This window comes from Protopterus annectens, chromosome 4.part0 (genome assembly GCF_019279795.1).
Source record: "Protopterus annectens isolate FY-2018-M chromosome 4.part0, PAN1.0, whole genome shotgun sequence".
Taxonomy (NCBI): Eukaryota; Metazoa; Chordata; order Ceratodontiformes; family Protopteridae; genus Protopterus; species Protopterus annectens.
This window is the reverse complement of record NC_056733.1, coordinates 908274354-908291853: the sequence shown is the minus strand read 5'-3', so window position 1 is coordinate 908291853 and position 17500 is coordinate 908274354. Positions and strand designations below refer to the sequence as shown.

Genomic DNA, 17500 nt, shown 5'->3' with positions numbered 1-17500 from the left:
TAAGGGCGAGAGGAGAAGTTGATGGCACAGGGACTGAATGTTCTTCTCCAACACCACATGCGTAACAGCAACAGATAATATTAAGTGTTAGACGAAAGGGAAGACCTTAGCTAAACAGTGCTGACCACAACCACAAGAGAATGATTTGCTTTCTTTACAGTTCCTGGGCTGCTTTCTAGGGTTAGTTACTGAAAGATGATAAAGCAATATTACCTTAAGAGGAAGTCCAAGCATATGGAGGAACACCCTGCAAGGGTGCATGCTATTCTAAAGTTCCATTGGAGAGATAGTCACAAGGGTGCCTGAGTATCTTGCACTGACTGGAGGTATCATGGTTCCATGTTTTGTATGAAGCATATAAGCCCCGTCTACAAGTAGAAGTACAAAGCAGATGTTAAAAAAGCATTTCCCCAGGAGTAGCCCTGAATAAACGGTAGGTATCTCAGGGGTTTTATGCAGGACCCAAGTAGGAGAGATAAGAATATAGGATGGTTGAAGGGGGGCTCTCCTATTCGGAGCGGAGGGCACAGGTACAATACGTTACACAATAATATAGAACAAACCCACGAAACAATCTGAATCATGCATTAAAGCTTCTAGCAGGGACTGTGAGAAACACACATACACAGAAAGTCCAGAATCACTTTTTCAGAAACGAAAGCACAAAATGGTAACAGATGAAATAAAAATCCGTATACGTCACTTTAAGCACTAAAACAAATCTCCTTTCAGTTGTTCAGCATAACTCTCCTCTCACACTGCTAGTTTAAAACAAAAATTCTGGAAAACAAATTCTGTTTTGTGATTATTCCATGTAAACTTAATCCTTTTTAGCACAGGAGATTTTGCAGTGCTTATATCACAAAATAAATCAATAAATTAGAAACAAAAGCCAACTAATCCAGTCATGTGACTGTTAAGCAGCACAACTCACTGCTTGTTGAGTGATCATATGACTGGTTAAAAAAGAAAGAAATGGAAAACATGCAGTTGTATAATGGGGATGACGTACTGGAGCAGTGGAAGATATGGATGAAATTTCTCCTGCTGGCCTGAGCTTTGATCCCATGGACTTTGGCCTTGGGATCAAATCTGGCTAGTCAAGAATACATTTCACCATATTTCCCACCCCTGCAGGATATTTTCCCACAGTAACATTCCCAGGTAAAGCAGTGGGCCTGCATATATAAATAATTTGAATGCAGCTTGTGTGTAGTCAGCAGTAAATGTAAACTCTCCCAAAGGCCAGTGATATTTAAGGAGGCCAGTGTTATATGCATTGCATGTTCATGCCTGGAGAGCAGTCAGGACAGTAGTTCTACACATACACAGCGTGATAGAAACATGAAGCAGTCCTTCCAAAGAATTGGTGGGGTTAAAAACAGTGAGAGATTTTAGGAATGCATGGGACAGTCACAATGTAATTACCATGCTGATGGGAAGATTCAAACAGTAGGGTTTTTAGTATCCTTGGAATGTGGAGGGCGTGTAGCCAGAGAGATGAGGTGAGTCTTGTATGTCAGCAGAGACTATATGTCTGTATTTATGCTACAGGACAACCACTGTTGGCTTTATTCTGCACACTGTGTGTTGGTTGCCTGGCACTATGCAAGTTTACTTGGAAATCTGATGAAGACTCGTACCAAATCCCATCCCTTCTGCAGGGAATGAGAATTGCCCTCAAGGCAGTTCCACTTTCCCCCTTTTTCCTTAACTTCCTGCCTAGCCTTTCATCAACCTGCAACATTTTCCAATGGCAGGCTGTTAATTTTACAAGAAAATTAATAAATAACTAATTAGATTTTTGTGCATTAAACATCAAGTTTTCAAAATGAAACTTTATACTATACTATAACTTTGTTGAATAAGAATGCAGATGTTAACAGTGCATTTTTTCAGCACTTTTTTCACAGGTCCTGTTGCCAATTACCCGCTGAGTTTGCTCTCCTGATAATGAGTTCACATACTGCCCCATGCTGACAATGAAATCACACTGTGAGAATAACTGTATTTGATATCCATTTGATAAATCATTCTCTTTCAGGGGAAAAGATAAGGAAAAACAGTGCTTTGCTGCCCTCTATTGGTGCAGTTGGGCATGGCTATTTGTTTCTTTTTATCAGCAGCGGGTACATATCACTGCTTGCGGTTGCTTGGTGTTGGTAACCAGTATTAATGCCAGTGAATGATATTGCCCGTAAGGGCTACTTTGGACCAGGCATTTCTATTTCTAGGCCCTGTATGTCAGGGGTAGTAATGTGGAAGGTGTCAAAACTGGAGACTGAGGAAAACAGAGGTTTGATAGCACAGAATGGAGTATATTAATGAAATTGTAGTAATATGCCATAGAATAAGGGTCTTTTTAGCAAAAACTTGAATATATGTGTGGACTTTTATTGGGCTGAATTTTGTCATAAAAAACAGCAAACTGAAAAGTGAAGGGAAGCCCCCTTTGACCTATGTCTTGTTGGAGGCTGGAGGCTTTGTACTTCATACCTACTTAACTTTATATAACAACTCCAAAGATCTAGCAGTTTAAGTTGTAATATCATATATATATATATATATATATATATATATATATATATATATACATATGGATATTTATATATATATATATATATATATATATATATATATATATATATATATATATACATGTATATATATATATATATATATATATATATATATATATATATATATATATATATATATATATATATATATATATATATATATATATATATATATATATATATATATATATATATATATATATATATATATTTTTTTTTTTTTTTTTTTTTCGCTGTCTCTTATCTTCTGCATAATAGATAAACTGTTTTTGAATATGGCCAACAATTTCTTGGCCAATTTACTGTCAATCAAGTTTCTGGATGACCTGTTATTCTTCTTCTTTCGGCTGCTCCCGTCAGGGGTTGCCACACCAGATCATATGTTTCCATTTTGTCCTGTCCTCTGCATCTTGCTCTGTCACACCAACTACCTGCATGTCCTCTCTCACCACATCCATAAACCTTATCTTAGGCCTTCCTCTTTTCCTTTTACCTGGCAGCTTCATCCTTAGCATCTTTTTTCCCAATATACTCTGAATCCCTCCTCAGCACATGTCCAAACCAAAGTAATCTTGCCTCTCTGGCTTTGTCCAAACCTTCCAACCTGGGCTGACCCTCTAATATACTTATTCCTAATTCTGTCCATCCTCTTCACACCCAGAGCAAATCTTAACATCTTCAACTCTGCCACGTCAAGCTGTGACTCCTGCCTTTTTGTCATTGCCACTGTCTCCAACCCATATAACATAGCTGGTCTCACTACCCTCTTGTAGACCTTCCCTTTCACTCTTACTGGTACTCGTCTGTCACAAATCACTCCTGACACTCTTCTCCACCCACTCCATCCTGCCTGTACTCTCTTCTTCACCTCTCTTCCACACTCACCATTACTCTGAACTGTTGATCCCAAGTATTTAAACTCACCCACCTTCGCCACCTCTACTTTTTGCATCCTCACCATTCCTCTATCCTCCCTCTCATTCACACACACATATTCTGTCTTAGTCCTGCTGACCTTCATTCCTCTTCTCTCCAGAGCATATCTCCACCTCTCCAGGGTCTCCTCCTCCTGTTCCCTACTCTCACTATAGATCACAATGTCATCTGCAAACATCATAGTCCACGAGGACTCCTGTCTGACCTTGTCTGTCAACCTGTCTATCACCATTACAAATAAGAAAGGGCTCAGAGCTGAACCTTGATGTAATCCCGCCTCCACCTTAAATGCATCTGTCACTCCCACCGCAGACCTCATCGCTGTCACACTACCCTCATACATATCCTGTACCACTCTTACATACTTCTCTGACACTCCCGACTTCCTCATACAATACCACAACTCCTCTCTAGGCACCCTGTCATATGCTTTCTCTAAATCCAAAAAGACACAATACAACTCCTTCTGACATTCTCTGTATATCTCCAACAACATTCTCAAAGCAAACATCGCATCTGTAGTTCTCTTTCTTGACATGAAACTATACTGCTGATCACTAATCATCACGTCCCTTCTTAACCTAGCTTCCACTACTCTTTCCCATAACTTTATGCTGTGACTGATCAATTTAATCCCTCTGTAGTTACTACAGCTCTGCACATCACCCTTATTCTTAAAGATAAGTACCAAAACACTTTTTCTCCATTCCTCAGGCATCCTCCCACTTTCCAAGATTTCATTAAACAATCTAGTTAAAAAATCCACTGCCATTTCACCTAAACACCTCCATGCTTCCACAGGTATGTCATCTGGACCAACAGCCTTTCCGTTCTTCATCCTCTTCATAGCTATCCTTACTTCCTCCTTGCTAATCCACTGCACTTCATGATTCACTATCCCCACATCATCCCTTCTCTCCCTCTCATTCTCTTCATTCATCAGCCCCTCACTGGATGACCTGTTATTGCTGTATGAAATAACTTTACCATTTTGCCACAAGAAACAGGGCTCTGTTCTAACAACCCCGCTCAACGTACATAGCCATCAGATTAAGGAGTGGGCATTACATGCTACCACCTTCAGACTCATAACAGAAAAGGCATATCTTCATAACACATAATACACATCTTTAGACGGAAATGTGAATTATTTCAGAATCAGTTATTTTCTGCCATCTCAAGAATCAAAAAGTTGTTTATAGACATTGGCGTTTACTACACATTCATATAACAAAAGGAAGAAAAACAAAGTATTTGACTGAAGAGGGAGGGATAAAATCACTGAACTGAGATTCTGATGATCTGATTTGTCTTATCTCCACAGAGCTGCGAGAAGCCTTCACGGAGTTTGACAAGGATAAAGATGGCTACATTGGCTGCAAGGACCTTGGCAACTGTATGCGGACAATGGGTTACATGCCTACTGAAATGGAGTTGATAGAACTGTCACAGCAGATCAACATGAACTGTGAGTATTAGAGACAACTGTGGGGCTGAGGCCTACCATCCAACAGCAGCTGCTGGTTTATAATTAATGCTGCCTGTATATAGCTAAATTAGCAGGACAGGCATGGTGTTTCAGGGACACAAGTAGCATTCATTCTTGTCCAGCTTCAGTCACATGCTGAAAGGGGAAAATAATACCAGGAATTTCTTCTGAATGTGAATGGCTAGTATGTTTTGAAATGTATTTCTAATTTTCCATAATTGAAAGAAATCATTGTGCAAAAAAAGAGTAACAAAGATTCTTTGCATCACAGTTTGTTTATAACATCAGTAACTTCTTTATTCCTGCTTCCTGTACATGCATCATTTTGTTTGTACTTCAACTCTTCTGAAAACATGAACAAGTGCCTATTCATATGTTACATCTCCTTACTCTCCCTTCTTCACTCATGTCCTTACCTCAATCATTTTCTCTCCTGTGACTCTTTCTAAGTATGCCACAACCCTGTTTTGTCTCTCACTTCATATTGCATTTCCTATTTGTATTATACTAACTGACCTTTAATTTTTGTATAAACTGGCTAAAATTTCTATAATTATGAAATCATTGTCATATAACTTGTATTAGTTTTTAACCCATGAACACTATTTCATATGCTGTTATATGAATGCAGTGGTGATATCTGACATGCAAACCCTTAGCATGGATGCATTTGTGCCATTTCATATGCTGTTATAGCACGTGGTGATATCTGGCATGCAAACCCTTAGCATGAATGCATTTGTGCCACTTCATATGCTGTTAGCACCATTCATGAATGCAGTTGTGATAGCTGACACGCAAACACTGCCCATTGAATGCACTGATGCTTTCTCATAAGTTGTTAGCACCGTTCATCAATGCAGTGGTGATATCTGACATGCAACCACTGGGCATGAATATATTGGTGTTATTTCATATGCTGTTATAGCACGTGGTGATAGCTGACATGCAAACACTTAACATGAAGCATTTGTGCCATTTCCTATGCTGTTATAGCACGTGGTGATATCTGATGTGCAAACACTTAGCATGAATGCACTGGTGCCATCTCATAAGTTGTTAGCACCATTCATGAATGCAGTTGTGATACCTGACATGAAAACACAGCATGAATGCAATGGTGCCATTTCATGTGCTGTCATAGAATTGCTCATGAATGCAGTGCTGGTATCTGACATGAGAACACTGCCCATGAATGCATTGATGCAATTTCATATGCTGTTATAGCACATGGTGATATCTGACATGCACACCCTTAGCATGAATGCAATTGTGCCATTTCATATGCTGTTAGCACCGGTCATGAATGTAGTGGTGATACCTGACATACAAACACTGCCCATGAATGCATTGGTGCCATCTCATAAGTTGTTAGCACCATTCATCAATGCAGTGGTGATATCTGACATGCAAACAGTAGGTATGAATGCACTGGTGCTATTTCATATGCTGTCATAGAATTGCTCATGAATGCAGTGCTGGTATCTGACATGAAAACACTGCCCATGAATGCAATGGTGCCATTTCATATGCTGTCATAGAATTGCTCATTAATGCAGTGCTGGTATCTGACATGAGAATACTGCCCATGAATGCATTGGTGCCATTTCATATGCTGTTAGCACCGTTCATGAATGTAGTGGTGATACCTGACATACAAACACTGCCCATGAATGCATTGGTGCCATTTCATATGCTGTCATAGAATTGCTCATTAATGCAGTGCTGGTATCTGACATGAGAACACTGCCCATGAATGCATTGGTGCAATTTGATATGCTGTTATAGCACTTCTCTGCTCATGAATACAGTGCTGGTATCTGACATGAGAACATTGCCCATGAATGCAATGGTGCCATTTCATATGCTGTCATAGAATTGCTCATGAATGCAGTGTTGGTATCTGACATGAGAACACTGCCCATGAATGCATTGATGCCATTTCATATGCTGTTATAGCAAGTGGTGATATCTGACATGCAAACCCTTAGCATGAATGCATTTGTGCCATTTCATATGCTGTTAGCACCATTCATGAATGTAGTGGTGATACCTGACATACAAACACTGCCCATGAATGCACTGGTGCCATCTCATAAGTTGTTAGCACCATTCATCAATGCAGTAGTGATGTCTGACATGCAAACACTGGGCATGAATGCACTGATGCCATTTCATATGCTGTCAGAGAATTGCTCATGAATGCAGTGCTGATATCTGACAGGCAAACACTGGTCATGAATGCCTTGGTGCCATTTCATATGCTGTTAGCAGCGTTCATGAATGTAGTGGTGATATCTGACATGCAAACAATGGCCAAGAATGCACTTGTGAAATTTCATGTGCTCACAGACAGATTTTTCCCCATACTGTGGAATCGGCCTGCTTTATGTATTCAGCTCATTTCATTTTTGATAAAAGCACAAAAAGACGCCCAAAAAAGTACAAATAAAAAACGCTGGTAGGCAGATGAAAGCCTGCGAACATACAACAGTTGAAAAGCTAAGGCAACAGTTCAAACAGTACAAACTCCAAAGAAGCCGGTAATAGCGTAAAATGATTTAATTTCCGCTTTCGTCACACCTTCATCAGAATACAAAAAATACCAATGCTAAAACTCTTTAAATAGCCATTCCAATCAATCAATTAACAATGAATGATGCTTAAAATATTCAAAAAATAAATCATAAAGACTCATTTACGAAAAATAAGCCTTTAAATCAATACCTAAAATTTTATTAATATTTAATTTACGATCTTTTAAAAAACATTTTACATTAATGCTTTCGTTTAACCCTGGGTAGATATCAGACCTTAATCTAATCTGCCACAGGCATTCTCTTTGCTCAATATAATTTTTGAAATCTCCCGCCCTCTTATCTGATGTACATTTCTCTAAAATGGAAAATAAAAACTTATTAAAGCTGGTACATGTAATGGAATGCTTATATAAGGCGTTATTACTGTCTTTAGCCTTAATGGCATAAAGATGTTCTTTAATTCGGGTAGCTAAGGATCTGGTCGTCATGCCTACATAAAAAGCAGGACAAGAACAAATACTAACATAAACAACTCCTGTGGTATTACAGTTCATGAAGTCAGAAACTTCTATAATTTTATCAGAAGTAATGATGTCTATAAAAGGTCCTTCTGAAATGTACCTACAAATTTTACAGCTAAAACACCGAAACATTCCTTTTTTCCTACCAACAGAAACAAGTTCCTTATTTTGGTTATGTTCAAAAATATTTTTTAGGGTATTTGTTTTGCGTAACGCAAAATGTGGCTGATTTCCCACTATTCCAAAAATCTCTCTGTTACCTTGTAACACTTTCCAGTTGGTTTGTATGACTTTCTTTATTCTGTAGCTGTCTAAACTCATATCCAAGGAACAAATGATGTTGTTACTATTTTCTAATTTATTAATTTTATTAAAAATAATTTTCTCATCATGTAAAATTTCATTTTTGAACATTATTTTACCACAATATTGTTTACCACAGCCATATTTTCATACAATGTTTCTTAGTGAGAAGAAGCCACCTCTGTGTAGGCCAACTATGCCTGTGTGGGGGGTCATGTACATTTGGATTTCAGTATCAACACTGGCATGAGATAGGTGATGGAATACATAAACAGACTTAACAGTTATAGAAAAATGGCCAGAATTTACACAGCTTTTCTGGTTAGTAACTCAAATGTTGCAATTTACTAGTGCAGTGTTCTCTCCCTTGAAGTGCTGTTTCTATGGTGAGTTTAGTGACGCAATGTAATACTAAGTTCCAATTTGATCCCTTTACCATTAATGACGTAGCTAAATGTTTTCCTGTTAGTTTAACTTTCTTTTGTCGCCATTGTGGAACAATGCAAGGTAAGTTTCACCACTTTTTTTTTTGCAATGCATCTTTGCACAATGGAGTTACTCCTGAAATTTTTCGAGTATCCTAGGATAACTGACTCCCCTCCTATGCAGGTTTTCCAACTCTTTCATGGTCAGCCTCATAGAAACCATAGAAAAGACATAGATCCTCTTAGTAGTCAGAAAAATACGCATTTTCAGCCTTTATATACAAAAAAACAACATACGCTTCAAGATACAGAAACAGAATGATTCTCCTTTCCCAAAAGCAGACATTTGAAATAATAAAGATTTGGCTTAGCATAGTCTTCCTCTTGTACTGATTTCTACATATTCTTTGACTATTACCCATCTGCAAAAAAATGTGTCCTCACTGCATCATAATCATAAAATGTACCTTTAAAAAGGCAAATATGGTAATAGAACAGCACCCATTCAGATGTCATGTGGCCATTTCACATTTACAACACAAAACCAGGATTTAAACAAACTGTCATTTGACCAAACATGCTACAAATAACAGCTATTATGCTACAGAAAAAGCTTTAATAATGGTGTGTGTGTGTGTGTGTGTGTGTGTGTGTGTGTGTGTGTGTGTGTGTGTGTGTGTGTGTGTGTGTGTGTGTGTGCGCGTGTGTGTGTGTGTGTGCGTGCGTGTGTGGGGTATCCTATCAAACATCATCTTCTCTGCTTCGCATCTGCTAAATGCTGGGATCAGATTCTTCTCCTTTATGAACCTAAAGCGGATAAAGCAAGTGTAGAAGAGTGAAGGAATGAACGTTTTATGTACTAATATCATTTTTTAATCATTATACTATGCCGCGTTTTAGTTTATTCCAGTTTAGATCATGTTGATTTTGCCTTTTTGGGCAAAAAACTAAATTACATCCTACAGTGATTTTGCACTGTGTGTAGCATGTGTTTTATTAGTTTTATAATATCTCTTCAGGGCTGATGATGGTGAAGTATTCATGTCTCTCTTCCTCTGATTATCATATACAATGTGATATAGAGCTCTTGTGATTATCACATACAATGTGATATAGAGCTCTTGTGATTATCATATACAATGTGATATAGAGCTCTTGTGATTATCATATACAATGTGATATAGAGCTCTTGTGATTATCATATACAATGTGATATAGAGCTCTTGTGATTATCATATACAATGTGATAAAGAGCTCTTGTGAGCTCTTCACTGCATTCCCATCTTAAATTCCCACCAATTTTCATAACCTCTACTATAGTGTGTCACTTGATTTTTCTGATGTCTCAAAAAATTTAGGACAGTACAATACAGGGATTCTCTTGGTCATCTGTAACAAATCAATCATTTTGTAACATCCTTTACAAAATATGTTGGACCCCTACTCTTCTCTGTTTCACAAATAATCTAGCCTCTGCCACCACACATGGCACACTCATACAATACGCAGATGACTCGACCATCATCTGCTCAGCCCAGTCCCTACCCAAACTGCAAAAAGTCACACAGGAAGCCTTTTCCTCTGTTGAAACTTGGTTATCTGATGCCCAATTAATACTCAACCCAAACAAAACTAAACTACTCATCTTCCAACCCACCAAATATACTCAAAATAGCTCTCACTTTAACATCACAGCAAAAGACAACACCACTATATACCCAACTGAACACACCAAATTGCTAGGAGTGGAAACAGACAATAAACTAAAATTTCACATTCACATATCCATGACCATAAAAAAGTCCACAAAAAAACTAGGAGCTTTATACAGAAATAAGCATCTTCTCACCAAAGCAGCAAAGATTTCAATAGCAAATTCCCACCTTATCTCCACCCTACATTATGCCTCTCCAATATATACCAACCTAAGGCAATGCGATCTAAACAAGCTAGAGACCTGCTACAACAAAATTGCCAAATTGGCCACAGGGCCATCCTACCGTAGTCACCACTGTCTCTCACTTGCTGAACTGGGCTGGCTTGAACTCCCTCACCTCCTTCAATGGTATCAACTCACATTCACCCACAAACTAGTAAACCATCCACTAAATGTCCCATCCCTCCAGAATCTACTCCAACCCTATCACACCACCAGACCACTAAGATCCAGCAACAAAAATCACTTGCAGATCACTAAAGCCAATAACTCTGCTGGTGAAGCACTATTCTCTTGCACCATAGCCAAATTATGGAACTCCCTCCCACCCACAATTACCTCCATACCATCATGCACCCACTTCAAAACTTTACTAAAAGCGCACCTAAAAACATGCTGGCTATGCCCTTGCAACTCCCACTCTAATATCACCCACCCCATCCAACCACTACCTTTCTTTCCACTCCACTAACTACCTTGATTATAGTAAGCTCAGATGCTCATAAGCCTAGTACTTATATGGCAGGAACTTCTTATTTTAACATTTGTTAATGTCTGTTATGTACTTCACAGATAAAGATTCTAGTTGTCTACTGATGTACTATGTTCTTCATCTGTAAATATGTTGTAAGTAATTGCTGTGTAAATTGTTAATCGCTATGTAATCCAATGTAACTACTGTCTGTTAATTTTAACTGTGGAGCTTTTCTCCCCGGACCTCCGCTGAAAATGGACCTACGTCCAGTCGGACACTCCCAGTCAACAAATATAAATAAATAAATAAATAAATAAAATAAAATAAATATGTCCCTTGATCTCTTTGGATATATTCTGGTGAACATTTCATGTTTCTGGCTAGACCTGGAAATGCACTAAACAATTTTGCAGATGTCTTTTTATGTCTTTATTCATCTTTTCCAACTAATAACATTTTGCTGTAGCTACTACAATGTTTGTAATGTGTGGATGCACTAATGTATGTTGATAAGAAGTTAATATTTGTGATTTCAGTGATATAGACACCATAATATATACTCTGCCCTTTTACCTCTGCTACACACCAACATTCCTCTATAACATACATGAAGTTTTGGCAATTAGTTTTATCTTATTATTTTTAGTTTATTTATTTATCTGTGTAAATCCACAGGGCATAAGTCTGTTTTCAGGGTGACCCAAGAGGTCTGTTTGGTTAAATAACTTCCTTGGGTATTACAGTGCGCAAACAGAAGCTGAAGGAATCAAACCCTGAGGTGTACACCTTGAGGTAACTTTTCTGAATTAGGAGACAGCCCTACAAAAGATGTGCATCACCATTGTGGGCTGTCTCTGGGGTCGTGCTAGATGTTTATGCGGCATTATAGGGGAGAGGCATATGCTGATTATCAATGTACCCCCCCCCCACGGTAAGTCATTTATGCAGCCAAGTGATTCAGGCATTCACTCGGCTGCATAAAGTAGCATGGCTGCTTCTGGCCATTCATAGTAATAAACACTGCCAAAAGGCCATGTTCATCCATCATGGCAGAGGTAAGTGCTGGACAGTTTAGTGGTCATTTATTGTAGAGGTGTATGAGTGAGTGCATGTGAGGGGCTGCATGTGTGAGTGTGCATCTGCATAGGAGGTCACATTAGGGTGGTTAGTGAGGGAGTTGGAAAGGTGACAGGGTGTGTGTGTGTATGTGTGTGTGTGTGTGTGTGTGTGTGTGTGTGTGTGTGTGTGTGTGTCCGTGAGTATGATCAGGTAGAGAGGGGGCTGTGTGGGTGGGTGGGGTTGAAGTGGCTGTCATACTTCCACACAACTCTAGATTAATGAACAAAGCCAACAACATTGGGTCATGGGGACTGTTAACCACCAGGGAGAACACTAAAGCTGTAGGTTGGGGGGACACTAGACATCAGGGATACTATATATATCATGCCTGAAAGGCAATTATTTAAAAAAAAAAAGTTGAGTGGGGAACTATAAGTCATGTGTCTTAAAGGCACTAAAAAGGATTCCAACCCTGTACCCTTACCCTATTACCAAGGATATTAGTCCTCTGCACCACCACATATGTAATACAACAAATATACAAGACTGGGAGAAAAAAAGGAAACTGCAAAAGGGGGGCTTCAAACCCTGCACCCACAACCCAGCAAACATCTGCATTAACCCACTGCAATAACTGATATGTTATGGCAACACTTTTTTTAACATATAATGAGGATCTCAGGCATTATTCAATGTCTGCAACAGTTCATGAGTTATGAGGGAAGGGCAGGGCAGGGAACATAAAAATTAGAATGTCCTACCGCAGCAAATCTAGATAAAGTCAAAAGTAATGGGGAGACATTACAAGGGAAGGGACAGGGAACATAAAGCATAGAATGTCTTACCGCAGCAAATCTAGATAAAGTCAAAAGTAATGGCTGGACAAAAAATACACAATCAGGGACGGCGTTTAATTCTTCCTCCTACAAATGTTGAAAGTTGCTAGCATGACAACGCAGGAGAGATATGGTGCATGTGTTGTGTGTTTAAGTGTGTGCACTGTGTGTGTGTGTGTGTGTGTGTGTGTGTGTGTGTGTGTGTGTGTGTGTGTGTGTGTGTGTGTGTGTGTGTGTGTGTGTGAGGAGCTTGCCTGTGCCATCACAATGCATGACTCACCACTCAACTACCACAGGAAAGTGCTGATTTGCACTCGAGGTAGTTAATGGTGATTCATAGACATTCTGTGCCAACATGATGCATGAGCCACCACTCTTAACTCCTACAGGAAAGTGCTGATTTGCACCCATGGTAGTTAATGGCAATTCATAGATATGCTGTGCCAACACGATGCATGAGCCACCACTCTTAACTACTATAGGAAAGTGTTGATTTGCACTTGTGGTAGTTAATGGTGATTCATAGACATTCTGTGCCAACATGATGACATTCTGTGCCAACATGATGCATGAGCCACCACTCTTAACTACTACAGAAAAGTGTTGACTTGCACTTGTGGTAGTTAATGGTGATTCATAGACATGTTGTGCCAACATGATGCATGAGCCACCACTCTTAACTACTACAGGAAAGTGCTGATTTGCTCCCGCGGTAGTTAATGGTGTTTCATAGACATTCTGTGCCAACATGATGGATGAGCCACCACTCTTTACTACAGAAAAGTGCTGATTTGCACTTGTGGTAGTTAATGGTGTTTCATAGACATGTTGTGCCAACATGATGCATGAGCCACCACTCTTAACTTCTACAGAAAAGTGTTGATTTGCACTTGTGGTAGTTAATGGTGATTCATAGACATGTTGTGCCAACACAATGCATGAGCCACCACTCTTAACTACTGCAGGAAAGTGCTGATTTGCACCCGTGGTAGTTAATGGTGATTCATAGACATGCTGTGCCAGTTCATAGACATGTAATTTTGCTGATAATGAGGTCTTTCCACATCACAGAAATGGGGCCTATTTAGCACAGCACTTAACATAAGCACTATAGTTCTGTGAGAATCTTCTGGCCTCTGTCATAAGATGAAGTCAATCGCTGCTTTTACTCGACCAGCTGTAAATATTATTTTCCTGCAATGACTGTAGTAACTACGGTTACACTAAAACACATTTTTCCCCAGAACTTTGATATTATCGACAATGCGTCCTATGGTAGCTATATATATATGTATATATATATATATATATATATATATATATATATATATATATGTATATATATATTTGCCTCAGTTTTGTAAATTTGTTTGCACTTTTATACTGTCAGTCATGTGAGATTTCTCCTAGAGAATGACTCAGATGATTTAAAATTGACAGTGCCATAAAGCTGCATGACTCTGAGTGGGCAGCTAATGCACTGATAGAAAAAAAGACACTTGTTATATTTATTTTTTGTAACTTTGAATTCACAGAACCTCACAGAAAGGGGTAGATGCTTTTAACTGTCACTAGAAACTCCCCACTCTCTGAGACAGGGTGACTCCACAGAGGTAGAATAATTAGCTGGGGGGTTGTGATGGACAAAGCCACAAATAGGGATATAGTCTAGTGTGCCCCCTTCATAAGCATGTATTAATTTTTGTATTTTCTTTCTAAAGTGCTCTTTAAATGCACTGGTGCCATTTTGGAGACACTGAATTTAGTATCTACTGGCTTTAATAAGTTGAATTCTTCATTGTATGTAGGTAGATACATTCTGTTTTGATGGGCTGATGCAGAAACAAGTTAAGCTTGCAGTAATAATAGATATTTTAGCTGTCTGTGACACTTTAATTAAATTTACTTACAATGGTCGTTTGTTACCCAAACTGTATTTTTTTTCAAACCATGCATTAGAATTTGACCAGTTTATTACACCTCATTTCCCACTAATTAATATGCTCTGTAACATCCCTGCAGAACATGTACTCCTATTATATATATATATATATATATATATATATATATATATATATCTAGCAACGGTATTGCATACATATGTGTATCGAACATGCATGTTTTATTGCTGTTCATTCTCTTATTGTGCTGAATATTTATGAATGATTTTGCTACATCCTTCATACACTGTGTGAAGTTTTGTTTGACATTATTTAAACTTCTTGCATATCACTGCACATATTGTATTATCCCAGGTGAAATGTGATTTACACCATTGATCAATATCCGTCATGCTCTGAGCTGTTAAAAACAAGGGATATGTCCAGTTTAGGGCTTACAAATGGGAAACCTATTATCTGCCAACGCCCATTTAATCAGCACTGAAAACACTGTATTTAGAAGTTCACCAGGTTGGTTTAACTGATGTTACAGTTGGAAAAATGGAAAAAAAAGCTAATATTTTGTTTTTCTTTCATCTTTCCCTTTTGTACAAGTTTGTACAACCTCATACATGTACATATATCTATCTACTGAATATAACTAAAACAACCAACTAATGTATAATTGCCACGGAATCACCAATAAGTGTACGACTACCTCTAAGTTCGTAAAAAATGTTTATTCCACAACGATAAAAAGCACGAACTGTATACACATTAAAACAATAAAAAGTTGAGCGCTTTCACCCACAACACATTGGGCTTCATCAGAACATAATAGCTACTTTGAATACATCTTATATTTGAGAACTGGCGCCAAATTTACAGCTGATGTTAAGCTTTTAGCCTTTTAAAATTTTAAAGCAATACCTACATAGATATTAGTACCCGCTGTATAATTCAATTTGCCATATCTAAAAAAGCAGCTCACAAACCGTACCAAGAAAAAAAAAAAATATATATATATATATTTATATATCAATAATAAATTCCTCCAAACATGTAATATATATAATCAAAAACAAAATCAAAAACATAAAATGTTCGAAAACACTAGATAATATGCATACAAATGTAAATACAATAAACCTCCTTTCCATAATGCTTTGAACGCATATACTGATTTATATTTGTACAAATACATTGTATAACTTCTTAATAAAATAAAATAAAATATAGTGTTTAGGTCCGTATTCTGCACAGCTATAGTAGTGTATGTTTGAAATATTGTTTACACAATTCCAAAAAATATACAACTAAAATATACACAACTAAAACATATAACAGTATGCTAAATCCACTTCTTATAATCTAATATGCTGTAATTTAGTGGTAACAATTGGATGTTATATAATGTTGATATAAAATATAATAAATGCACTGATATAAATATAATGTCTGTCAACGTCTTGTATAACCCAATAATCAAATATAATGTAAATATAAATATGAAGTATGAGATATACAGTGTTGAATAATATATAAATTATATAAATTGTACCTAGGATGTATCTGAAATATTAATTCATCTCCAAAATAGGCTTGCACGAGATGTGGTCATTAAGCCCTGGTGGCGTTGCTGCATCCAAATGCAACTGCCATCAAACTTCCTTGAAACTTAATAATGTTTTGTGGTCACCCCCTCTAGGGTCCATTTTAATTGTATCCAGAATGGCAAATTTAAATTCATGTGTGACGCCATCTTTTCATAGTGTCTGGATAAGGCATTTGTAGGATCCTTCCTCCTAATATTGTACAAATGTTCATATATACATTTCCTGAAACACCTCTCAGTCTTACCTATATAATAACTTGCACATTTACTGCACTTAGCCAAATAAACAACCATTTTTGTATTGCAATTTCCTTGTATAAATTTTACTGTTGGCCTAAATCCGTTATCAATGATCAATTGTTCTTTTTCTAATATATACCTGCATTGATTGCATGTACCACATTTTGTAGTATGTGTTCTTGTTCCTTTCACTATACTCTTCACTCCTGCAGGATGTTGTTCCAAATAACTTTTAATATTGCGTCCCATTTTGTAAACAATTCCTGGTTTTATACCCATAATGTCTATCAAAGTGGAATCTCCAGACATCAAATACCAATGTTTACATAATATATTGATCACATTACCTGCTACTGCACTGTACTGTAATATAAAGGATCTCTGGTGTTGGACTGTCTCACTGTCATTGTTGTTCCTGGCCTTTATAACATTGTGTGCCTGTTTGTTCACAACACCTGATCCTAATAACGGTTTAAATTTATTTCCCCATTCTTGTATAATGTATTGTCCTACATTTTGCATTATTTTCAGTGGATAACCTCTCTCTTGAAATAAACTGGTTATAAATTTAATTTCTTCCACCATTTTGTTATAATCAGAAGTCATACATACAGCTTGTATGCATTGCCCTTTAAATATGTTATATTTGAGCTTCTCTGGATGACA

The 17500-nt window shown here is 37.6% G+C and overlaps 1 protein-coding gene across 4 annotated transcripts in view; it reads left to right on the top strand.

The window, feature by feature from the left end:
- CABP1 (calcium binding protein 1) overlaps positions 1-17500 on the top strand; it is a 503354-nt gene that overhangs the window by 421126 nt on the left and 64728 nt on the right. For all 4 annotated transcript variants that reach the window (XM_044068868.1, XM_044068869.1, XM_044068870.1 and 1 more), the window contains one exon: positions 4840-4983. In XM_044068868.1, coding sequence (XP_043924803.1) covers positions 4840-4983 — 144 coding nt within the window. The remainder of the gene's footprint in view (positions 1-4839; positions 4984-17500) is intronic.